Source organism: Mustelus asterias, chromosome 17, assembly GCF_964213995.1.
Source record: "Mustelus asterias chromosome 17, sMusAst1.hap1.1, whole genome shotgun sequence".
Taxonomy (NCBI): domain Eukaryota; kingdom Metazoa; phylum Chordata; class Chondrichthyes; order Carcharhiniformes; family Triakidae; genus Mustelus; species Mustelus asterias.
In genome coordinates this window covers 600,882-626,265 of record NC_135817.1, presented here as the reverse complement: position 1 = coordinate 626,265, position 25,384 = coordinate 600,882, and the positions used below count along the sequence as shown (strand labels likewise).

The 25,384-nt window shown below is 54.7% G+C and overlaps 1 protein-coding gene across 1 annotated transcript; it reads left to right on the top strand.

The window, feature by feature from the left end:
- The first annotated feature begins 1,401 nt into the window (after positions 1-1,401).
- Positions 1,402-17,968, top strand: apex2 (APEX nuclease (apurinic/apyrimidinic endonuclease) 2). The gene is made up of 6 exons (XM_078232122.1): positions 1,402-1,658; positions 5,557-5,640; positions 10,106-10,283; positions 14,650-14,796; positions 15,909-15,978; positions 16,899-17,968. Exons 1-6 carry the CDS (start codon positions 1,508-1,510, stop codon positions 17,898-17,900), a joined length of 1,632 nt encoding a protein of 543 aa, XP_078088248.1. The 5' UTR covers positions 1,402-1,507; the 3' UTR covers positions 17,901-17,968.
- Positions 17,969-25,384: the final 7,416 nt, after the last annotated feature.

The window sequence follows — 25,384 nt, the reverse complement described above, 5'->3', positions numbered from 1 at the left end:
ATGATCCCCTGGAATGAAGAGCTTGTCGTATGAGGAATGGTTGAGGACTCTGGGTCTGTACTCATTGGAGTTCGGAAGGATGAAGGGGGATCTTATTGAAACTTGCAGGATACTGCGAGGCCTGGATAGAGTGGACTGTAGGTTATTTTAAATAAATCCAACTCGAGAGAATCAATGAAAGATGCAAAAAATGAAAACAGACCCACTCCTCCCAGCCACCAGCAGCGCTGTCTCCCGCGTCCCGACTCCTCCCAGCCACCAGCAGCGCTGTTTCCCGCGTCCCGACTCCTCCCAGCCACCAGCAGCGCTGTTTCCCGCGTCCCGACTCCTCCCAGCCACCAGCAGCGCTGTTTCCCGCGTCCCGACTCCACCCAGCCACGAGCAGCGCTGTTTCCCGCGTCCCGACTCCACCCAGCCACGAGCAGCGCTGTTTCCATACTCCTCCCAGCCGCGGGCGGCGCTGTTTCCTGACACCTCCCGGCCCGGGTTGCGCTGTATCCCGATTCATGACTCCTCCCAGCTGCAGGAGGCGCTGTTTCCTGACTCCCAGATGTTGAGTCCTCCCGAACGCTGACGGCGCTGTTTCCTGACTCCCCCTAGCCGCGGGCGGCGCTGTTTCTGACTCCTCCCAGCCGGCAGTGGCGCTGTTTCCTGACTCCTCCCAGCCGCGGGCGGCGTTGTTTCCTGACTCCTCCCAGGCGCGTGTGGCGCTGTTTCCTGACTCCTCCAAGCCGCAGGAGGCGCTGTTTCAGGACCCCTCCCAGCCGTGGGCGGCGCTGTTTCCTGACGCCTCTCGACCGCTGGAGGCGCTGTATCCCTATTTATGACTCCTCCCAGTTGCAGGAGGCGCTGTTTCCTGACTCCAAGGTCTTTAGTCCTCCCGGACGCTGACGGCGCTGTTTCAGGACCCCTCCCAGCCGTGGGCGGCGCTGTTTCCTGACGCCTCTCGACCGCTGGAGGCGCTGTATCCCTATTTATGACTCCTCCCAGTTGCAGGAGGCGCTGTTTCCTGACTCCAAGGTCTTTAGTCCTCCCGGACGCTGACGGCGCTGTTTCCTGACTCCTCCCAGCTGCGGGTGGCGCTGTTTCCTGACTCCTCCCAGCCGCGAGTGGCGCTGTTTCATGACTCCTCCCAGCCGCGGGTGGCGCTGTTTCCTGACTCCTCCCAGTCGCGGGCGGCGCTGTTTCCCGGCTCCTCCCAGCCGCGGGCGGCGCTGTTTCCCGGCTCCTCCCAGCCGTGGGCGGCGCTGTTTCCTGACTCCTCCCAGCCGCGGGTGGCGCTGTTTCCCGGCTCCTCCCAGTCGCGGGCGGCGCTGTTTCCCGGCTCCTCCCAGCCGCGGGCGGCGCTGTTTCCCGGCTCCTCCCAGCCGTGGGCGGCGCTGTTTCCTGACTCCTCCCAGCCGCGGGTGGCGCTGTTTCCCGGCTCCTCCCAGTCGCGGGCGGCGCTGTTTCCCGGCTCCTCCCAGCCGCGGGCGGCGCTCTCTCTCGGTTCCCCCCGCCTGTGGTGATGGAGACCGGGCTGCGCTCCGGGAGTGGCCCCGGCCTGTGCCTGGTTTGCTGGAATGTGAACGGGATCCGGGCCCGGGGGAAGCGGCTCCTCCCCCTCCTGCAGCGGCTGCAGGCCGACATCATCTGTCTGCAGGAGACCAAAGTGACCCGTGAGTGACCAGAGTCAGTGACCACTGAGAGAGAGTGACCACTGAGTGAGAGAGAGAGTGACCACTGAGTGAGAGAGAGAGTGACCACTGAGTGAGAGAGTGACCACTGAGAGAGAGTGACCACTGAGTGAGAGAGAGAGTGACCACTGAGTGAGAGAGAGAGTGACCACTGAGTGAGAGAGTGACCACTGAGAGAGAGTGACCACTGAGTGAGAGAGAGAGTGACCACTGAGTGAGAGAGAGAGTGACCACTGAGAGAGAGAGTGACCACTGAGAGAGAGAGTGACCACTGAGTGAGAGAGAGAGTGACCACTGAGTGAGAGAGTGACCACTGAGAGAGAGTGACCACTGAGTGAGAGAGAGAGTGACCACTGAGAGAGAGAGTGACCACTGAGTGAGAGAGAGAGTGACCACTGAGTGAGAGAGAGAGTGACCACTGAGTGAGAGAGAGAGTGACCACTGAGTGAGAGAGTGACCACTGAGTGAGAGAGAGAGTGACCACTGAGAGAGAGAGTGACCACTGAGTGAGAGAGAGAGTGACCACTGAGTGAGAGAGTGACCACTGAGAGAGAGAGAGTGACCACTGAGAGAGAGAGTGACCACTGAGAGAGAGAGAGTGACCACTGAGAGAGTGTCCACTGAGTGAGAGAGAGAGTGACCACTGAGTGAGAGAGAGAGTGACCACAGAGAGAGTGACCACTGAGAGTGACCACTGAGAGAGAGAGTGACCACTGAGAGAGAGAGAGTGACCACTGAGAGAGAGAGAGTGACCACTGAGAGAGTGTCCACTGAGTGAGAGAGAGAGTGACCACTGAGTGAGAGAGAGAGTGACCACAGAGAGAGTGACCACTGAGAGAGACCACTGAGAGAGAGAGTGACCACTGAGAGAGAGTGACCACTGAGAGAGACCACTGAGAGAGAGAGAGAGTGACCACTGAGAGAGAGAGTGACCACTGAGAGAGACCACTGAGAGAGAGAGTGACCACTGAGAGAGAGAGTGACCACTGAGAGAGAGAGAGAGAGTGACCACTGAGAGAGTGTCCACTGAGAGAGAGACAGTGACCACAGAGAGTGACCACTGAGAGAGACCACAGAGAGAGAGAGTGACCACTGAGTGAGAGAGAGTGACCACTGAGTGAGAGAGAGTGACCACTGAGAGAGACCACTGAGAGAGAGAGTGACCACTGAGTGAGAGAGTGACCACTGAGACCAGAGTGAGACAGGCCTAACTGACCAGAGAGCGACCACAGAGAGACCAGAGTGAGAGACCTGACTGACCAGAAAGAGTGACCACTGAGAGAGTGACCACAGAGAGACCAGAGTGAGAAAGACCTGACTGACCAGAGAGTGACCACAGAGAGACCAGAGTGAGTGCCCACTGAGAGGGTGACCAGTGAGAGAGTGACCAGAGTGAGGGAGAGACCTGTCTGACTCCTGACTGACTAGAGAGGGAGAGACCAGAGAGAGAGACCTGACTGACCAGAGAGAGTGACCACCGAGTGGCCCCTGAGTGACCACTGAGTGAGAGAGAGACCAGAGTGACCACAGAGAGAGACCTGAGTGACTCCTGACTGATCACTGAGAGAGACCTGTGAGTGACCACTGAGTGAGAGAGAGACAGAGACCACTGAGTGACCGGGCAAGAGTGACCAGAGGGAGAGCAGGGATTGATGACTGCGTGTCTGAGGAAGACTGACCACTGACTGATGAGAAAGTGACCACTGAGTGATGAGAGTGCGAGAGGAGGATCCTGAGGCAGAGAGTCAGGAGCAGCTCGCAGTGGGTGGGAGGAGGACTATGGGAGGAGTTAGTGGCTTGTGTTGAGTTTGAAAGGAGAGTAGAAAAAAATATAGTCATTTCAGGAATACTGAAGGTTTATTGGTTGGTAAGACACTGCTGTTAGGGTGAGTCCTGAAAGGATTGTAAATTAGTAAAGTGTGTTTTTTATAAAGAATTGGATTTGAGTAGGAATAAGGGAACGTTAGAGACAGAATAATAACGTAATATAAATAAGGCAGTTAATGTTTAAAGTTAATGTGAGGGAAGTAAAGTGAAGACATGGCCGAGTAGCTCACATGAAATGTGGGGCCTGTAATATGTGGGAAGTCATGGACGTTACTGGTGTCCTTAACAACCACATGTGGCGGCCAGCTGCAGGAACTTGAGATCCAGGTTTCTCTCTCTCTCTCTATCCCAGTCTCTCTCTCTCTCTATCCCAGTCTCTCTCTCTCTCTCTACCCCAGTCTCTCTCTCTCTCGATCCCAGTCTCCCTCTCTGTCTATCCAGTCTCTCTCTCTCTGTCCCAGTCTCTCTTTCTCTCTCCATCCCAGTCTCTCTCTGTCTATCCCAGTCTCTCTCTCTCTCCATCCCAGTTTCTCTCCCTCCATCCCAGTCCCTCTCTCTCTCCATCCCAGTCTCTCTCTCTCTCTCTATCCCAGTCTCTCTCTCTCTCTCTATCCCAGTCTCTCTCTCTATCCCAGTCTCTCTCTCTCTCTCTATCCCAGTCTCTCTCTCTCTCCATCCCAGTCTCTCACTCTCTCCATCCCAGTCTCTCTCTCTCTCCATCCCAATCTCTCTCTCTCTCTCCATCCCAATCTCTCTCTCTCTCTCTCTATCCCAGTCTCTCTCTCTCTATCCCAGTCTCTCTCTCTCTCTATCCCAGTCTCTCTCTCTCTCTATCCCAGTCTCTCTCTCTCTATCCCAGTCTCTCTCTCTCTCTCTATCCCAGACTCTTTCTCTCTCTCTCTATCCCAGTCTCTCTCTCTCTCTATCCCAGTCTCTCTCTCTCTCTCTACCCCAGTCTCTCTCTATCCCAGTCTCTCTCTCTGTCTATCCAGTCTCTCTCTCTCTGTCCCAGTCTCTCTTTCTCTCTCCATCCCAGTCTCTCTCTCTCTATCCCAGTCTCTCTCTCTCTCCATCCCAGTTTCTCTCCCTCCATCCCAGTCCCTTTCTCTCTCCATCCCAGTCTCTCTCTCTCTCTCTATCCCAGTCTCTCTCTCTCTCTCTATCCCAGTCTCTCTCTCTCTCTCTATCCCAGTCTCTCTCTCTCTCTCTCTCTATCCCAGTCTCTCTCTCTCTCCATCCCAGTCTCTCTCTCTCTCCATCCCAATCTCTCTCTCTCTCTCCATCCCAATCTCTCTCTCTCTCTCTCTATCCCAGTCTCTCTCTCTCTATCCAGTCTCTCTCTCTCTCTATCCCAGTCTCTCTCTCTCTATCCCAGTCTCTCTCTCTCTCTCTCTCTATCCCAGACTCTCTCTCTCTCTCTCTATCCCAGTCTCTCTCTCTCCATCCCAGTCTCTCTCTCTCTCCATCCCAATCTCTCTCTCTCTCTCTCTCTATCCCAGTCTCTCTCTCTCTCCATCCCAGTCTCTCTCTCTATCCCAGTCTCTCTCTCTCTCTGTCCCAGTCTCTCTCTCTCTCTATCCCAGTCTCTCTCTCTCTCTATCCCAGTCTCTCTCTCTCTCTATCCCAGTCTCTCTCTCTCTATCCCAGTCTCTCTCTCTCTCTGTCTATCCCAGACTCTCTCTCTCTCTCTATCCCAGTCTCTCTCTCTTTCTCTCTATCCCAGACTCTCTCTCTCTCTCTATCCCAGTCTCTCTCTCTCTCTCTCTATCCCAGTCTCTCTCTCTCTATCCCAGTCTCTCTCTCTCTCTCTATCCCAGTCTCTCTCTCTCTCTCTCTATCCCAGTCTCTCTCTCTCTCTCTATCCCAGTCTCTCTCTCTCTCTCTATCCCAGTCTCTCTCTCTCTCTCTATCCCAGTCTCTCTCTCTCTATCCCAGTCTCTCTCTCTCTTCTCTATCCCAGTCTCTCTCTCTATCCCAGTCTCTCTCTCTCTCTCTATCCCAGTCTCTCTCTCTCTCTCTCCCCGGTATCTGTGACTATTTCTCTGCCCAGCAGGTGATCTCCTGGATGAACCGACTGCAGTTGTTCAGGGTTTCAATTCATATTTCAGCTACAGCCGGGGACGTAGTGGATATTCTGGTGAGTTCATCTGAGCCGCGCACTCTCCCATGTTTGAGTCATTAAACACCCCCCAACCCCATGTCCCACCCCATGTCCCACCCCCCCAACCCCATGTCCCACCCCCCCAACCCCATGTCCCACCCCCCCAACCCCATGTCCCATCCCCACCCCATGTCCCACCCCCCATCCCCCACCCCATGTCCCACCCCCCCAACCCCATGTCCCACCCCTACAACCCCATGTCCCACCCCCCCATCCCCCACCCCATGTCCCACCCCCCCACGCCCCACCCACCCCCCCACCCCATGTCCCACCCCCCACCCTCCCAACCCCATGCCCCACCCCCCCAACCCCATGCCCCAACCCCCAACCCCATGCCCCACCCCCCCCACCTCATGGCCCACCCCCCCCACCCATGCCACACCCCCCACCCCATGCCCCACCTCCCACCCCATGCCCCACCCCCCACCCCATGCCCCAACCCCCACCCCATGCCCCACCCCATGCCCGCCCAACTCATGCCCCGCCCCCCAACTCATGCCCCACCTCTCCCTCTGCCCACCCCCCACCTCTGCCACACCCCCCCACCTCTGCCACACCCCCCCACCTCTGCCACACACCCCCACCTCTGCCACACCCCCCCACCTCTGCCACACCCCCCACCTCTGCCACACCCCCCCACCTCTGCCACACCCCCCACCTCTGCCACACCCCCCCACCTCTGCCCCGCCCCCCACCTCTGCCCGCCCCCCACCTCTGCCCCGCCCCCCACCTCTGCCCCGCCCCCCCACCTCTGCCCCGCCCCCCCACCTCTGCCCCGCCCCCCACCTCTGCCCCGCCCCCCACCTCTGCCCCGCCCCCCCACCTCTGCCCCGCCCCCCACCTCTGCCCCGCCCCCCCACCTCTGCCCCGCCCCCCCCACCTCTGCCCCGCCCCCCCCACCTCTGCCCCACCCCCCACCTCTGCCCCACCCCCCCACCTCTGCCCCACCCCCCCACCTCTGCCCCCACCCCCCCACCTCTGCCCACCCCCCCCACCTCTGCCCCGCCCCCCCACCTCTGCCCCGCCCCCCCACCTCTGCCCGCCCCCCCACCTCTGCCCCGCCCCCCCCACCTCTGCCCCGCCCCCCACCTCTGCCCCGCCCCCCCACCTCTGCCCCGCCCCCCCACCTCTGCCCCGCCCCCCCACCTCTGCCCCGCCCCCCCACCTCTGCCCCGCTCCCCCACCTCTGCCCCGCCCCCCCACCTCTGCCCCGCCCCCCACCTCTGCCCCGCCCCCCCACCTCTGCCCCGCCCCCCACCTCTGCCCCCGCCCCCCCACCTCTGCCCCACCCCCCACCTCTGCCCCCACCCCCCACCTCTGCCCCACCCCCCCACCTGTGGCCCACCCCCCCACCTCTGCCCCACCCCCCCACCCCCCCACCTCTGCCTCACCCCCCACCTCGCCCTCTGCCCCACCCCCCCCCACCTCGCCCTCTGCCCCACCCCCCACCTCGCCCTCTGCCCCATCCCCCCACCTCGCCCTCTGCCCCATCCCCCCACCTCGCCCTCTGCCCCACCCCCACCTCGCCCTCTGCCCCACCCCCCACCTCGCCCTCTGCCCCACCCCCCACCTCGCCCTCTGCCCCAACCCCCACCTCGCCCTCTGCCCCACCCCCCACCTCGCGCTCTGCCCCACCCCCCACCTCTCGCTCTGCCCCACCCCCCACCTCTCGCTCTGCCCCACCCCCCACCTCTGCCCCACCCCCCACCTCTGCCCCACCCCCCCACCTGTGGCCCCACCCCCCCACCTGTGGCCCCACCCCCCCACCTCTGCCCCACCCCCCCACCTCTGCCTCACCCCCCCACCTCGCGCTCTGCCCCACCCCCCCACCTCGCCCTCTGCCCCACCCCCCCACCTCGCCCTCTGCCCCATCCCCCCACCTCGCCCTCTGCCCCACCCCCCACCTCGCCCTCTGCCCCACCCCCCACCTCGCCCTCTGCCCCACCCCCCACCTCGCCCTCTGCCCCACCCCCCACCTCGCCCTCTGCCCCACCCCCCACCTCTCGCTCTGCCCCACCCCCCACCTCTCGCTCTGCCCCACCCCCCACCTCTCGCTCTGCCCCACCCCCCACCTCTCCCTCTGCCCCACCCCCCACCTCTCCCTCTGCCCCACCCCCCACCTCTCCCTCTGCCCCACCCCCCACCTCTCCCTCTGACCCACCCCCCACCACTCCCTCTGCCCACCCCCCCACCTGTCCCTCTGCCCCACCCCCCCACCTGTCCCTCTGCCCCACCCCCCCACCTCTCCCTCTGCCCCACCCCCCCACCTCTCCCTCTGCCCCACCCCCCCACCTCTCCCTCTGCCCCACCCCCCACCTCTCCCTCTGCCCCACCCCCCACCTCTCCCTCTGCCCCACCCCCCCACCTCTCCCTCTGCCCCACCCCCCACCTCTCCCTCTGCCCCACCCCCCCACCTCTCCCTCCTGCCCCACCCCCCACCCCTCCCTCTGCCCCACCCCCCACCCCTCCCTCTGCCCCACCCCCCACCCCTCCCTCTGCCCCACCCCCCCACCCCTCCCTCTGCCCCACCCCCCACCCCTCCCCTCTGCCCCACCCCCCCACCCCTCCCTCTGCCCCACCCCCCCACCCTCCCTCTGCCCCACCCCCCACCCTCCCTCTGCCCCACCCCCCCACCCCTCCCTCTGCCCCACCTCTCCCTCTGCCCCACCCCCCCACCTCTCCCTCTGCCCCACCCCCCCACCTCTCCCTCTGCCCCACCCCCCCACCTCTCCCTCTGCCCCACCCCCCCACCTCTCCCTCTGCCCCACCCCCCCACCTCTCCCTCTGCCCCACCCCCCCACCTCTCCCTCTGCCCCACCCCCCACCTCTCCCTCTGCCCCACCCCCCCACCTTTCCCTCTGCCCCACCCCCCACCTCTCCCTCTGCCCCACCCCCCACCTCTCCCTCTGCCCCACCCCCCCACCCCTCCCTCTGTCCCACCCCCCCACCCCTCCCTCTGTCCCACCCCCCCACCCCTCCCTCTGTCCCACCCCCCACCCCTCCCTCTGTCCCACCCCCCACCCCTCCCTCTGTCCCACCCCCCACCCCTCCCTCTGTCCCACCCCTCCCTCTGTCCCACCCCTCCCTCTGTCCCACCCCTCCCTCTGTCCCACCCCTCCCTCTGTCCCACCCCTCCCTCTGTCCCACCCCTCCCTCTGTCCCACCCCTCCTCTGTCCCACCCCTCCCTCAATCCCACCCCCCAGACCCTCCCTCTGTCCCATCCCCCCACCCCTCCCTGTGTCCCGTCCCCCCCACCCCTCCCTGTGTCCCGTCCCCCCCACCCCCCCTGTGTCCCGTCCCCCCCACCCCTCCCTCTGTCCCGTCCCCCCCACCCCCCTGTGTCCCGTCCCCCCACCCCTCCCTGTGTCCCGTCCCCCCCACCCCCCCCTGTGTCCCGTCCCCCCCACCCCTCCTCTGTCCCGTCTCCCCTACCCCTCCCTCTGTCCCGTCCCCCTACCCCTCCCTCTGTCCCGTCCCCCCTACCCCTCCTCTGTCGTCCCCCCCACCCCTCCCTGTGCCCCGTCCCCCCCACCCCTCCCTCTGTCCCGTCCCCCCCACCCCCTCCTCTGTCCCGTCCCCCCCGCTCTCCCTCTGTCCGTCCCCCCCCACCTCTCCCTCTGTCCGTCCCCCCCACCCCTCCCTCTGTCCCGTCCCCCCCACCCCTCCCTCTGTCCCGTCCCCCCACCCCTCCCTCTGTCCCCGTCCCCCCCACCCCTCCCTCTGTCCCGTCCCCCCCAACCCTCCTCTGTCCCGTCCCCCCCCAACCCTCCCTCTGTCCCGTCCCCCCCCAACCCTCCCTCTGTCCCGTCCCCCCCCAACCCTCCCTCTGTCCCGTCCCCCCCCAACCCTCCCTCTGTCCCGTCCCCCCCCAACCCTCCCTCTGTCCCTTCCCCCAACCCTCCCTCTGTCCCATCCCCCCACCCTTCCTCTTCCCTCCCCCCCTCTCCTTTCCCGTCCCCCCCCACCCTTTGCTCTGTCCCTCCCCCTTTGCTCTGTCCCCTCCCCCCACCTCTCCCCTCCACCTCCACCCGTCCTCCCCCCCCCGTCTTCGTCCCCCACGTCCCACTCCCCACCTCACTCCCTCTCCCCACCTCCCCCTCCCCCCCCGCCCCATCCCCCCGTCTCCCCTCCCAGGGTAATGTTCTGGGGACCCGGGTTGGAATCCCGCCATGGCAGGTGGTGGAATTTGAATTCAATAAAAACAAATATGGAATTTAGAATCTACTGATGACCCATTGTCGAAAAACCCATTTGGTTTCCTTTGGGGAAGGAAATCTGCCGTCCTTACCCGGTCTGGCCTACATATGACTCCAGAGCCACAGCAATGTGGTTGACTCTCAACTGGCCTCCAAGGGCAACGAGGGATGGGCAATAAATGTGGGGTCTTGTCCATATCCCCATGAATGAATCCCGGCATCATTATTGGTTCGCGTTCTGCAGGTGTGGCTACCTTCTGTAAAGACAGCGTTATACCATTCGCTGCAGAAGAAGGTCTGTCCGGGATCCTGGCCAACCAGGGTGGAACTCCTGCTTCATGTGTCCTGGAAGGGTTTTCGGACGAGGAGTTGAGGGCGTTGGATGGTGAAGGTCGAGCTATGATCACAAAGCATCGGATCAGGTACTGGTCAGTAAGTGTGCACACTTTTCAAATCACTAATGACTCCATTGTGGATGAAAACTACCCTGACGTTGGAAACCTTTATTACAGCAGTTAGCGCTGCTGCCTCACAGCGCCAGGGACCCGGGTTCGATTCCAGTCTGCATGTACTCCCCTTGTCTGTGTGGGTTTCCTCCGGGTGCTCCGGTTTCCTCCCAGACGCCAAAGATGTGCAGGTTTGGTGGATTGATTGCCCCTTCGTGTCCAAAGATGTGTAGGTTAGGTGGATTGGCCATGCTAAATTGTTCCTCCGTGTCCAAAGATGTGCAGGTTAGGTGGATTGGCCATGCTAAGTTGCTCCTTAGTGTCCAAAGATGTACAGGTTAGGTGGATTGGCCATGTTAAATTGCTCCTTAGTGTCCAAAGATGTACAGGTTAGGTGGATTGGCCATGCTAAATTGTTCCTCCGTGTCCGAAGATGTGCAGGTTAGGTGGATTGGCCGTGCTAAGTTGCTCCTTAGTGTCCAAAGATGTGCAGGTTAGGTGGATTGGCCATGCTAAATTGTCCCTTAGTGTCCAAAGATGTGTAGGTTAGGTGGAGTGGCCATGATAAATTGTCCCTTAGTATCCAAAGATGTGCAGGTTAGGTGGATTGGCCATGCTAAATTGCCCCTCAATGTCCAAAGATGTACTGGTTAGGTGGATTGACATGGGAAATGTGCAGGGTTACGGGGATAGGGTGGAGGAGTCGGTGCAGACTCAATGGGCTGAATAGCCGCCTTCAGCACTGTAGGAATTCTATGTTTCTACTGATCATTCTCGTTTATTCAGGAATCTTCGGTCAACACAATGTCAAGATCTCTGAATAAAGTGAAGATTTAAGAATCGAATGAGGTGAAGATTAAAGAAGTTTTGGTGCAAGTAAAGTTTAAGGAATTGGATAAAAGTGGGATTGATAAGAACACGGCCGTCTGGAAGACCTTTGAATGAGCCTAGCAGCAGGCAAACCGATATTGACCGAAATGAAGTGAGGAACAAAAGGGTATAGAATTACAGGTGTTAGAAATACCGTGTTTTGGGATCTAACGTCGGCGAGATTCTTAACAACAGAGAAAAGCAAAATACTGCAGGTGCTGGAAATCTTAAAAACGAACAGAAGATGTTGCAGAGATTCAGCTGGTCTGGCAGCATCTGTGGAGGGAGAAACAGAATTAAAGGATCACTGCGCCCGGAAATGTGAACTCTGTTTCTGTCCACAGACCTGCTGAGTCCATTGTTACGATGCAGCGGTTAACGCCTTTTGAGAATCATAGAATCATAGAAACCCTACAGTGCAGAAGGAGGCCATTCGGCCCATCGAGTCTGCACCGACCACAATCCCACCCAGGCCCTACCCCCACATATTTACCCGCTAAACCCTCTAACCTGCGCATCTCAGGATTCTAAGGGGCAATTTTTAACCTGGCCAATCAACCTAACCCGCACATCTTTGGACTGTGGGAGGAAACCGGAGCACCCGGAGGAAACCCACACAGACAGAGGAGAATGTGCAAACTCCACACAGACAGTGACCCGAGCCGGGAATCGAACCCAGGACCCTGGAGCTGTGAAGCAGCAGTGCTAACCACTGTGCTACCGTGCCGCCCGTCAAATTCCCCCAAAGAGGAATCCCTCGCTTCATAACCTGGTAAAATTGTATGGGAAGGTGTGAACCGCCCTTCAGTAACGTTTAGAAGGTCATTAGCAGAAATACCTGACACTCTCTTTAAGTGATCAATGAACACTTAAACTAACTGGGAACTTTAAACAAGTAACATTCCGATTAAAGTAAGATACTTCTGGAATGCTGTTCAAATAAATACAAGGTCCATTCATTAACAAAAAAATTAATAATAGAATGTAGTCACTCTCAAAAATATATAACCAGGTTTTGTGGCTTTGGAAAAATTTTGGAGTACTTTGGTTGATTCTGTAAGCTGTCTGGAAGCTCTTTCTGATTTTGGTACCCTTCATTAGATAGATGGAGAGTTCTCTTAGGAGATATTTTAAGCTGGTAGGGAGCTGTTCTTCCCTCTCTAGGTGTTGAGAGGCGGCAGCTCTTCAGTTGAACTGCAGGCAGGCAGTTGATCTCCTCTTCATAACTGTGATGACCTAATCAACTCCTACAACAGGATTGGTCTGATGTCAGCAACAACAACAAATTCAAATTTGATAGGTTCCTGCAAGCTGAGTGTCTTCTTTAAACTGATTGGCTGAATTCAAAAGCGTGCAAAGCCTGTTACCAAGGTAACTCTGATGCTTACACTTGGCTACAAATGTTGCAGTCTGTGTACCCTGTATGCATCTGCATTTTAAACCTCCAAGCACTGAACACAAAACCAGCTTTTAAAGGGACCACACTCCACAAACTCAACTTTGCAACACTATCCACCATTTTCTGTTTTCATTCTTAACAACAGAAATCGGATTACAGCGGGGTCTTGATCAATTGGGCCAGTGGGCTGACGAATGGCAGCTGGAGTTTAATTTTGATAAATGTGAGGTGATGCATTTTGGTAGGTTGAACCAGGGCAGAACTTACTCAGTTAATGGTAGGGCGTTGGGGAGAGTTACAGAACAAAGAGATCTAGGGGTACATGTTCATAGCTCCTTGAAAGTGGAGTCACAGGTGGACAGAGTGGTGAAGAAGGCATTCGGCATGCTTGGTTTCATTGGTCAGAACATTGAATACAGGAATTGTTGAAGTTGTACAAGACATTGGTAAGGCCACACTTGGAATACTGTGTGCAGTTCTGGTCACCCTATTATAGAAAGGATATTATTAAACTGGAAAGAGTGCAGAAAAGATTTACTAAGATGCTACCGGGACTTGATGGTTTGAGTTGTAAGGAGAGGCTGGATAGACTGGGCTTTTTTTCTCTGGAGCGTAGGAGGCTGAGGGGTGACCTTATAGAGGTCTATAAAATAATGAGGGGCACAGATCAGCTAGATAGTCAATATATTTTCCCAAAGGTAGGGGAGTCTAAAACTAGAGGACATAGGTTTAAGGGAAGAGGGGAGAGATACAAAAGGGTCCAGAGGGGCAGTTTTTTCACACAGAGGGTGGTGAGTGTCTGGAACGAGCTGCCAGAGGCAGTAGTAGAAGCTGGTACAACTTTGTCTTTTAAAAAGCATTTAGACAGTTACATGGGTAAGATGGGTAGAGAGGGATATGGGCCAAATGCGGGCAATTGGGATTAGCTTAGGGATTTTAAAAAAAAAGGTGGCATGGACAAGTTGGGCCAAAGGGCCTGTTTCCATGCTGTAAACCTCTATGACTCTAAATGACGAAAATTGCTAATGTTTGAATGGTTACCCACTCACTCTGTGTCCACCACCAATAACGTCTTTCACTTTGGCGGGGGTAAGAGGAATTGCTGTCCTGGTCCCCCCATGCTGACGCTATCGTTAAGAAAGCCCACCAATGTCTCTACCTTCTCAGAAGACTAAGGAAATTTGGCATGTCAGCTACGACGCTCACCAACGTTTGGAGATGCACCATAGAAAGCATTCTTTCTGGTTGTATCGCAGCTTGGTATGGGTTCCTGCTCTGCCCAAGACTGCAAGGAACTACAACGGTCTTGAACGAAGCCCAGTCCATCACTCAAACCAGCCTCCCATCCATTGACTCTGTCTACACTTCCCACTGCCTCGGCAACGCAGCCGGCATAATCAAGGACCCCACGCACCCCGGACATTCTCTCTTCCACCTTCCACCAGGGCGGCACGGTAGCACAGTGGTTAGCACTGCTGCTTCACAGCTCCAGGGTCCCGGGTTCGATTCCCGGCTCGGGTCACTGTCTGTGTGGAGTTTGCACATTCTCCTCGTGTTTGCGTGGGTTTCCTCCGGGTGCTCCGGTTTCCTCCCACAGTCCAAAGATGTGCGGGTTAGGTTGATTGGCCAGGTTAAAAATTGCCCCTTAGTGTCCTGAGATGCGTAGGTTAGAGGGATTAGTGGGTAAATATGTGGGGGTAGGACCTGGGTGGGATTGTGGTCGGTGCAGACTCGATGGGCCGAATGGCCTCCTTCTGCACTGTAGGGTTTCTATGATTTCTATGATTTCTTCTGTCAGGAAAAAGATACAAAAGTCTGAGGTCACGTACCAACCGACTCAAGAACAGCTTCTTCCCTGCTGCTGTCAGACTTCTGAATGGACCTACCTCGCAATAAGCTGATCTTTCTCTAACCCCTAGCTATGACTGTAACACTACATTCTGCACCCTCTCCTTTCCTTCTCTATGAATGGTATGCTTTGTATAGCGCGCAAGAAACAATACGTTTCACTGTATACTAACACATGTGACAATAATAAATCGAACCAAATCAATCTTTATTTTTCCATTCTAGAACGTGTGGGGAGGAAGAGGAGATACTGACGGTGATTAATGTGTACTGTCCCCGTGCAGATCCTGAGAGAGAGGACCGCAGTCATTTCAAACTTCGCTTCTATCAGCTGCTGCAGGCCAGGACGGAGGCTCTGCTACAGGAAGGAGGGTGAGATTGAGTTTTAACCGAGAGTCAATGATAGTGTAATATAGTGTAATGATAGAGGTTTATTTGGAATCACGAGCTTTCGGGGCGCTGCTCCTTCCTCAGGTGAGTGGCGAGGTAGGTTTCACAACCACGGCATATATAGGTGAAGATAGAATTGCACGATAATGGTTGGAGTGCGAGTCTTTACAGGTACAGACAGGTGAGACTTCTCACTGTGCCCACCCCTGTCCAATGCCGGCATCTCCACATCGTACATCTATGGAACTGAGTTTAAAAATTAGAGGTAGAGCTTTCGGCAGTGAGATGAGGAAATTTATTGCCACACAAAGGGTGGGAGATGTTTGGAACTCGTTGCTGCAAATAGCAAATGATGTGAGATCCACTGTTAATTCTAAATCTGTCACTAATCAATTTTTTCAGCTAAAGGTTATGAACAGCTAAAGACAGAGGAAGCTGTCTGGGGTTAAATCAAAGGTCAGCCATAATCTTTTCACTGATGGAACAGATCTGAGAGACTGAATGGCCTCCTCCTGTTCCTGTGTAACAAGCTCGAGATGGGCTGAATGGCCTCCTCCTGCGTAACAGGCTTGAGAGGGGCTGAATGGCCTCCTCCTCTTCCTGTGTAACAGGCTCAAGATGGGCTGAATGGCCTCCTCCTGTTCCTGTGTAACAAGCTCGAGAGGGGCTGAATGGCCTCCTCCTGTTCTTGTGTAACAGGCTCAAGATGGGCTGAATGGCCTCCTCCTGTTCCTGTGTAACAAGCTCGAGAGGGGCTGAATGGCCTCCTGTTCCTGTATAACAAGCACAAGGGGCTGAATGGCCTCCTCCTGTCCTGTGTAACAGGCTCGAGAGGGGCTGAATGGGCCTCCAGTTCCTGTGTAACAGGCTCGAGAGAAGGGGGGCTGAATGGCCTCCTCCAGTTCCTGTGTACCAGGCTCGAGAGAGGCTGAATGGGCCTCCTGTTCCTGTCTAACAGGCTTGAGAGGGGCTGAATGGCCTCCTCCTGTTCCTGAGCATTGTTCATTGTAGATTAATCATTGTTGCTGGTTCTGGGTTTGGGTTTCGTACACTGTAACACTGAACGCTGAGCTAACTGCTTCTTACTGCTTCAGGAATGTGATTGTATTGGGGGACATGAACACCGCTCACAGACCCATCGACCACTGTCAACCCGGAGAACTGGTAAATGACCTTTAACAATCAACTAACCTTCCAACTTCTAGAACTTTCTGCTGTCGGGGTTCCCTGATCCCTGCTCGACTTCCCAGCGCCTGGGTTCCTGTCTCCCCACCCCCTGTCCTTGGGGCCTGTCCCCTTGCCTTTTCTTGCTCCCAGCGTCTGTTGGTTAGAGTCATAAAGGTTTACAGCATGGAAACAGGCCCTTCAGCCCAACTTGTCCATGCCGCACGTTTTGTTCTAAACCTCTAAGCTAGCCCCAATTGCCCGCATTTGGCCCATTTCCCTCTATAATCCATCTTACCCATGCAACTGTCTAAATGCTTTTTAAAAGACAAAATTGTACCCGCCTCTACTACTACCTCTGGCAGCTCGTTCCAGACACTCACCATCCTCTGTGTGAAAGAATTGCCCCTCTGGACCCTTTTGCATCTCTCCCCTCTCACCTTAAACCTATGCTCTCTAGTTTTAAACTCCCCTACCTTTGGGAAAAGATATTGACTATCCAGCTGATCTATGCCGCTCATTATTTTATAGACCTCTACAAGATCACCCCTCAGCCTCCTACGCTCCAGAGGAAACATGTCCCAGTCTATCCAGCCTTTCCTTATAACTCAAACCATCAAGTCCCGGTAGCATCTTTGTAAATCTTTTCTGCACTCTTTCTAGCTTAAAAACATCCTCTCTGTAATAGGGTGACCAGAACTGTACACAGTATTCCAAGTGTGGCCTTACTAATGCACAACTTCAACAAGACATTCCAACTCCTGTATTCAATGTTCTGACCGATGAAACCAAGCATGCCGAATGCCTTCTTCACCACTCTGTCCACCTGTGACTCCACTTTCAAGGAGCTATGAACCTGTACCCCTAGATCTCTTTGTTTTGTAACTCTCCCCGTGACGTGATGCTTGTTACCCCCCCAGGACTGTTTTGACAAGCACCCCGATCGTGTGTGGCTGAATGGGTTCCTTTCCTGTCCCTCTGAGCTCTCGCGATTGGATCAGGCGAATGAGATTTCCGATCCTGCGCCAGGACTGGGAGTGAGAGGGGGAAATGGCAGTGGACTCCTTGTGGATGCGTTCCGACTCTTCCATCCATCGGAGAGAGAGGCGTACACCTGCTGGCGGACCAGCACCGGGGCTCGCAAGACCAACTACGGGACAAGGATTGATTACATCTTCGCGAACAAATCCTTGGCAGAATCCATACTGCAGGACTGCGTCCTGATGCCAGAGATTGAGGGGTCAGACCATTGTCCAGTCAGAGCCGTCCTAAAAGCCCGCTGCGTTCCTGCCGACAAGTGCCCCCCGCTTTGTACCAAGTACATGCCGGAATTCGCGGGCCTCCAGCAAAAACTTTCCCAATTCCTGGTAAATGTTCAGGACAGCCAAGTGGTCCCAGAGCCCTGGAATAATCCAGGAACTGAGCGGCGTTCGCAGCCGCAGGTAGATCCTCGCACGAAAGAGGGGAAGGTGGCTGGCAGGCGGACTGGGAGATGTTTAATGAGAGGAAGGGGAACGAGAGGGAAGGCGGACCCTCGCCTGTCGGGGAGTCTCCTGCGCTTTTTCAAACCAGCCCCCGCGAGCACAAGCCCAGCGTTGGAGGTGCGCGACGACCTGAGGCTCTCTAGCCAAGTGGCTTTGACAGTCGGTACTCACCGGCCAGCCCAGGACAAGGAGGTTAATCAGGACACCGGGGCCAAGGAGCAGAAAAGTGAGTCGCAAGCTGGGTTTTGGAAGTCACTATTGAAAGGGTTGCCCCCTCCTCCGCACTGTTCGGGACACCAGGAGCCGTGCCTTCTGCGTACAGTCAGGAAGCCTGGCTCTAACCAGGGCAGGCAGTTCTACATCTGCCCACGCCCCGAAGGCCCCCTGTCCAACCCAGCGTCACGCTGCAACTTCTTCCGCTGGGCCAAAGCGACTTAACTGAAATCGACAGCAGCCAACCGAAGTCACTGCCGATCTCCAGGAGGGAGGAATGAACGGACTGGATGATGGGGCGGGTGGGGGGGGGGAGGTGGGGAGCGTGGGGGGAGGTGGGGGAGGGGGAGAGACTGGCAGACTAGAGGGTCTGGAACTGAGATTGAGGGCGGGAGTAGGGAGGTAAGGGATCTGGCAGAGTGCAGGGAGGGAGTGGGGAACAGAGGGAGGCAATGTGGAGTGGAGGAGGGATGGCAGAGGGAGGGATTGAGTCTGGGAAGTAGGGGGCACGGTGTTGGGAGGAGTAGGGACTGGGGGAGGTAGGGACGAATGGCGGAGGGCTGGCGGAGGGAGGGAGTTGGTGGAGAGGGTGAGGTTGGCCGAGGGAATTGGTGGAGGTAAGGAGGACTGGCAGAGGGAGGGATTGAGTGTGGGAAGTAGGGGTGGGGGGGGGTGGGAGGAGTAGGGACTGGGGGAGGCAGGGACTATTGGCGGCGGGAGTGGTGAAGGTAGGGAGAGCTGGCAGAGGGAGGGAGTAGTGGAGGGAAGGAGGGCTGGCGGAGGGAGTGGTGGAGGTAGGGAGAGAGTGGTGGAGAGAGGGTTTGGCACAATGGAGAGAGGGAGTTAGCAGAGAGCATGGAGAGGAAATTCCCCCCCTACATTAGGAGGGGGAGGGGGTGTTGCTGATGAGGTGAGGGAGGTGCCCACTATCCTTTACCCTCATGTTGAAGCATTTTCAATCTGTATTTGTATTTTTATATTGGTTATTCATAAGAAAACAATAAAAGTGAAGTTCTGTAACAGATCCGGCCATTTGAATGGAACATGAGGCGGGTGTGTCAGCATTGCAACAGAGAACGCTGCAGTGAGCAGCAGTGCATTGTGAGGGCATCCACTTGGGCGCCAGTGTGCATGGGAGCAGTGCGATGGGCAGCATTGCAGCAGTGAACCCTGAATCAGGCAAACATTGCAACGGGCAGTGATTCAGTCAGAAAGCTATCGAAGCTCCATTGTTGAATATTTTTAAGCAGGAATGAAAATATATTGAATCTTTGCAGCAGTCACCACATACCGAGAGTAATTGGGAAAACGGAGTTGGACCCCAAGATCAGCCATGGTTGTAATTGAAGGCAGAGCTGTCTGAATCGGTCTCTGCCACTCCCTCCGTCTACCAGTCCTCCCTACCTCCACCACTCCCTCCCTCTGCCATCCCTCCTTACCTCCACCAACTCTCTCAGCCAACCTCACCCTCTCCACCACTCCCTCCGTCTACCAGTCCTCCCTACCTCCACCACTCCCTCCCTCTGCCAGTCCTCCTCTTCGAAACTTACTGAAAGGCCTGGATAGAATGGACATGGGGAAGATGTTTCCGTTAGTAGGAGGGACTAGGATCTGAGGGCACAGCCTCAGGATGACCCTTTAGAGCGAAATGAGGAACTTCCTCAGCTCAAGGGTGGTGAATCTGTGGAATTCATTGCCACAGAAGGCTGTGGAGGATTGAGTGTGGGAAGTGGGGGTGGGAGGAGTAGGGGCGGGGGGGGCGGCGGCAGGGGGGGGCGGTGGCGGGGGGGGGGGGGGGGCGGTGGCGGGGGGGGGGGCGGCGGCGGGGGGGGGGGGCGGCGGCGGGGGGGGGGGTGGCGGCGGGGGGGGGGTGCGTCTTGCATAGAAACTTAGAAAATTCTAACAGGACTAGACAGCGTAGATGCAGGAAGGATGTTCCCGAGGGGGGTGGTATCCAGAACCTGGGGCCACGGTTTGAGGATGCAGGGTAGACCGTTTAAGACAGAAATTAGGAGGAATTTCTTCACCAGAGAGTGGTCAGCCTGTGGAATTCACTACCATAGGAAGTAGTTGAGGTCAAAACATTGTTTTGAAGCAACAGTTAGATGTAGCACTTGGGGTGAAGGAGATCAAAGGAAGGTTCGCCTCCATGTACCCCCGCTGGAAAGGAGAAAATGAAAACATTCTGGAAATCTTCAGTGAATGATTTATACCCATCATTTAATGAATTGAAGAATTAGAGGAAAGGAGTATTTCAACACATTTTTCAACTGCTATCTGAACTGTGTCTGGGTCACGGCATAAATTACAGTGTTGGTGCAGAAACCCAGGAGCTGCAGCATGAAGGCTAATTCCACAACAAATAAACCTAGATATGTGTATACTTCAATGCCAGGAGTATTCGCAATAAAGTGGGTGAACTTGCAGCGTGGATCAGTACCTGGGACTTCGATGTTGTGGCTATTTCAGAGACATGGATAGAGCAGGGGCAGGAATGGATGCTGCAGGTCCCGGGGTTCAAATGTTTTAGTCGAAGTAGGGAAGGAGGTAGAAGAGGGGGAGGGGTAGCATTATTGGTCAGAGATTGTATCACAGTGTCAGAGAGGAGGTTTGATGAGGACTTATCTGTTGAGGTAGTATGGGCGGAGATTAGAAATAGGAGAGGAGAGGTCACCCTGTTGGGAGTCTTTTATAGACCTCCTAAAAGTTCTAGAGAGGTTGAGGAAAGGATTGCGGAGTCAATCCTGCTTATGAGTGAAAGTAATAGGGCAATTGTTATGGGGGATTTTAACTTGACTAATATTGACTGGAATTGTTATAGCTCTAGCTCGTTAGAGGGGTCAGTTTTTGTTCAAAGCGTGCAGGAAGGTTTTTTGACTCAGTATGTAGACAGGCCAACTAGAGGTGAGGCTATATTGGATCTGGTGCTGGGAAATGAGCCAGACCAGGTGCTAGACTTGGAAGTTGGTGTGCATTTTGGTGATAGTGACCACAATTCGGTTACGTTCACCTTAGTGATGGAAAGGGATAGGCATGAACCTCGGGCCAGTGGTTTTAGCTGGGGGAAGGGTAATTATGAGGCTATTAGGAGAGAATTAGGAAACATAGGTTGGACTAGGAGATTACAGGGACTGGGAACGTCCGACATGTGGAGTTTTTTCAAGGAGCAGCTACTGCGAGTCTGTGATAGGTATGTCCCTGTCAGGCAAGGAGGAATTGGTAGGGCTAGGGAACCGTGGTGCACCAAAAAAGTTTCTTTGTTGGTTAAAAAGAAAAAGGAGGCTTATGTTCGGATGAGACGTGAGCACTCGGGTAGTGCACTAGAAAGCTTTAGATTGGCTAAGAGGGAGTTGAAGAGCGAGCTTAGAAGGGCTAAAAGGGGACATGAGAAGACTTTGGCGGATAGGGTTAAAGAGAATCCTAAGGCGTTCTATAGGTATGTCAAGAACAGAAGGTTGGTTAGGGCAAGTTTAGGGCCAGTTATAGATGGCAGAGGGAAGTTATGTGTGGAACCGGAGGAGATTGGTGAAGCATTGAACCAATATTTCTCTTCGGTGTTCACGCAAGGGGACATGAATATAGCTGAGGAGGACACTGGGTTGCAAGGGAGTAGAATAGACAGTATTACAGTTGATAAGGAGGATGTGCAGGATATTCTGGAGGGTCTGAAAATAGATAAATCCCCTGGTCCGGATGGGATTTATCCAAGGATTCTCTGGGAGGCAAGAGAAGTGATTGCAGAGCCTCTGGCTCTGATCTTCAGGTCGTCGTTGGCCTCTGGTATAGTACCAGAAGATTGGAGGTTAGCGAATGTTGTCCCATTGTTTAAGAAGGGGAACAGAGACTTCCCCGGGAATTATAGACCGGTGAGTCTCACTTCTGTTGTCGGCAAGATGTTGGAAAAAATTATAAGGGATAGGATTTATAGTTATTTGGAGAGTAATGAATTGATAGGTGATAGTCAGCATGGTTTTGTGGCAGGTAGGTCGTGCCTTACTAACCTTATTGAGTTTTTTGAGAAAGTGACCAAGGAGGTGGATGGGGGCAAGGCAGTGGACGTGGTATATATGGATTTTAGTAAGGCGTTTGATAAGGTTCACCATGGTAGGCTTCTGCAGAAAATGCAGATGTATGGGATTGGGGGTGATCTAGGAAATTGGATCAGGAATTGGCTAGCGGATAGGAAACAGAGGGTGGTGGTTGATAGTAAATATTCATCATGGAGTGCGGTTACAAGTGGTGTACCTCAGGGATCTGTTTTGGGGCCACTGCTGTTTGTAATATTTATTAATGATCTGGATGAGGGTATAGTTGGGTGGATTAGCAAATTTGCTGATGACACCAAAGTCGGTGGTGTGGTAGACAGTGAGGAAGGGTGTCGTAGTTTGCAGGAAGACTTAGACAGGTTGCAAAGTTGGGCCGAGAGGTGGCGGATGGAGTTTAATGCGGAGAAGTGTGAGGTAATTCACTTTGGTAGGAATAACAGATGTGTTGAGTATAGGGCTAACGGGAGGACTTTGAATAGTGTGGAGGAGCAGAGGGATCTAGGTGTATGTGTGCATAGATCCCTGAAAGTTGGGAATCAAGTAGATAAGGTTGTTAAGAAGGCATATGGTGTCTTGGCGTTTATTGGTAGGGGGATTGAATTTAGGAGTCGTAGCGTTATGTTGCAACTGTACACAACTCTGGTGCGGCCGCACTTGGAGTACTGTGTGCAGTTCTGGTCCCCACATTACAGGAAGGATGTGGTGGCTTTGGAGAGGGTGCAGAGGAGGTTTACCAGGATGTTGCCTGGTATGGAGGGGAGATCCTATGAGGAGAGGCTGAGGGATTTGGGATTGTTTTCGCTGGAAAGGCGGCGGCTAAGAGGGGATCTTATTGAAACATATAAGATGATTAGAGGTTTAGATAGGGTGGATAGTGATCGCCTTTTTCCTCTGATGGAGAAATCCAGCACGAGGGGGCATGGCTTTAAATTGAGGGGGGGTAGTTATAGAACCGATGTCAGGGGTAGGTTCTTTACCCAGAGGGTGGTGAGGGATTGGAATGCCCTGCCAGCATCAGTAGTAAATGCGCCTAGTTTGGGGGCGTTTAAGAGATCCGTAGATAGGTTCATGGACGAAAAGAAATTGGTTTAGGTTGGAGGGTCACAGTTTTTTTTTTTAACTGGTCGGTGCAACATCGTGGGCCGAAGGGCCTGTTCTGCGCTGTAATGTTCTATGTTCTATGTTCTATGTAGACTGATGCAACAAATAATTGATCCACTACCATTTGGAATAAAGGGTTAACGTTGACCATAAGAGGATGGTTATTTTCCAAAATTCTTTGGATTCTGGACTGGCTTCTACAGATTGGAGGTTAGTTAATGTAAGCCCGCTATTCAAAAAGGGAGGTAGAGAGAAAACAGGGAACTATAGACCAGTGAGCCTAACGTTGGTGCTGGGGTAGTTGCTGGAGTCTATTATCAAGGATTTCATAGCTCAGTATTTGGAAGGCAGTGGTATAATCAGATAAAGTCAGCATGAATTTACAAAAGGGAAATCATGCTTGACGATTTTATTGGAAGTTTTTGAGGATGTAACTAGTAGAGTTGACCGAGGAGAACGAGTAGATGTGGCTTATTTAGACTTTCAGAAAGCTTTTGACAATTGGAATAACATTTTCTGCAACTACCTCATTTACAATTACTTTAGTACTTCCCAGCTTAATCCCACATATCCCTCCATGTGACTTTAATAACTCTTTCAGGTCATTTTGATTTTCTTCTGGAAGATCACTAAATAATTGATTCCAATTTCTGATAACTTCTTCATTATCCTCCCGGTACTCTGGTTTCCTCCCACAGTCCAAAGATGCGTTAGGTTAGGTGGATTGGCCATGCTAAATTGCCCTTTCGCAGCCCAAGATGTGTAGTTTAGGGGGGATTGGTCATGCTAAATTGTCCCCTTAATATCCCTAGATGTGTAGGTTAGGGGGATTAATGGGTACTTACATGGGGTTACGGGGATCAGGACTGGTAAATTGCTCTCTTGGAGAGTTGGTGCAGATGTGATGGGCCGAATGGCCAAAAAGAGATACTGCAGCCACTCCACATATTCAGCCCAGTCATTGCTTCTCTCATTAAACTATCCAACCACCCAGAACATAGCCATGGTGCTGCTAACTTGTTAAAAAGCAAATTACTGCGGATGCTGGAATCCGAAATGAACAGAGAAAATGCTGGAAAATCTCAGCAGGTCTGGCAGTATCTGGAAGGCGAGAAAAGAGCTGACGTTTTGAGTCCAGATGACCCTTTGTCAATGCTCTAACTTTGGATCATCTGGACTCGAAACATCAGCTCTTTTCTTACAGATGCTGCCAGACCTGCTGAGATTTTCCAGCATTTTCTCTTTTGGTGCTGCTAACTTGTAATTGCGTTGAATAAATCTACAATGAAAACTAACCACTCAAACTGGGCAACCTCGTGTTGTCACGGTGAACATCGGAAAAAACGTTGTTTACCTTTTTTGTTGTTTTCTCCTCGTTGATAAACAATGTGGTAATTTCAGACCAAAAATGAAGTTGTCAAATGTGATGTTTCAGAATGGATCTTCTTGATATAATAAATAACCAAGTTTCACAACTCGTCAGAACAGTAATAACAAAAAAACAGGAGCACTAGTAAAACAGGTCTTGTTTACCAGTCACCCTATTGCAGACAGAAAAATCCTCCAAAACCCACATGTGTTCCAAACACTCAGCAGACAGCAGTAACACAATTACATCAAGGAAAGTTTTATAAGAACACTCTGTACTCAGAATGGCACTCTGCGACATACTGCTTACATATAAGTTGTGATGTTAATTCTTCTACCTTATTGTGAACACTCCATGCTTTCAGATACAGTGGGTGGAATTCGTCCCCCAAAGTTCTGAGTATTACATTTGCCAGAAAACTAGAGTAATTCACGCTGTTTTTTTCAGTGGGAGTTCAGACTCTGCACTGCAAAGACCACCAGCATGAATATCATTAGATTTCAGGGAGTGGGGCCAATTCCCACTGGACAGGCCAAATTGTCAGCCTCCTGTTTGACGGCCAGCCCGGGACCCTTGTAGTTCTGACCCCCCCCCCCCCCCAACACCTCACACGGCCCGATCGTGGCCCCCCCAACCATTCCCGGGCCAGCCTCGACTCCCACTGTCCTGGCCCGCCCTGATCTCCAGCCCCCCCTCGCAGTTCCAATCCCCCCACCGCCGAGCAGTGCAGAACACCCCGCAGGCAGACCCCCCCCAATGGCAGACTCCGCCAGCAGTATCGCCCCCAGCAGATCCCCCCGGCAGACCCCCACCTGCGGCAGAATCCCCCAGCAGACACCACCGATCGATGCCTCCCTCCTGTCCTCATCAATCCCAATGGTGGAGTGGCAGTGGGACCCCCAACCCCCAACAATCACCCCTTAGGCCTCTGCCCATATTCCCCACCTTCTGGGCCCCGCCCCAATATGCTCCACCACTTGGCACTGCCCCATGCCCGATGGGCTGTGCCAAGGTGTCCCCATGGCAAGGTTACTTTGCTCCTTGGATAGTGCCGGGGGCAGTGGCTGGCACTGCCATTGTGCCCATGCTCATGGAGCACCGCCCTCCGCCACCTGAACTCCTGGGGGGCCCCGGTAGCTTCCCCTTCACTGCAACTGGGTCAGGCTGCTAGTTTCCCCAAAAGTGGGAAGCTG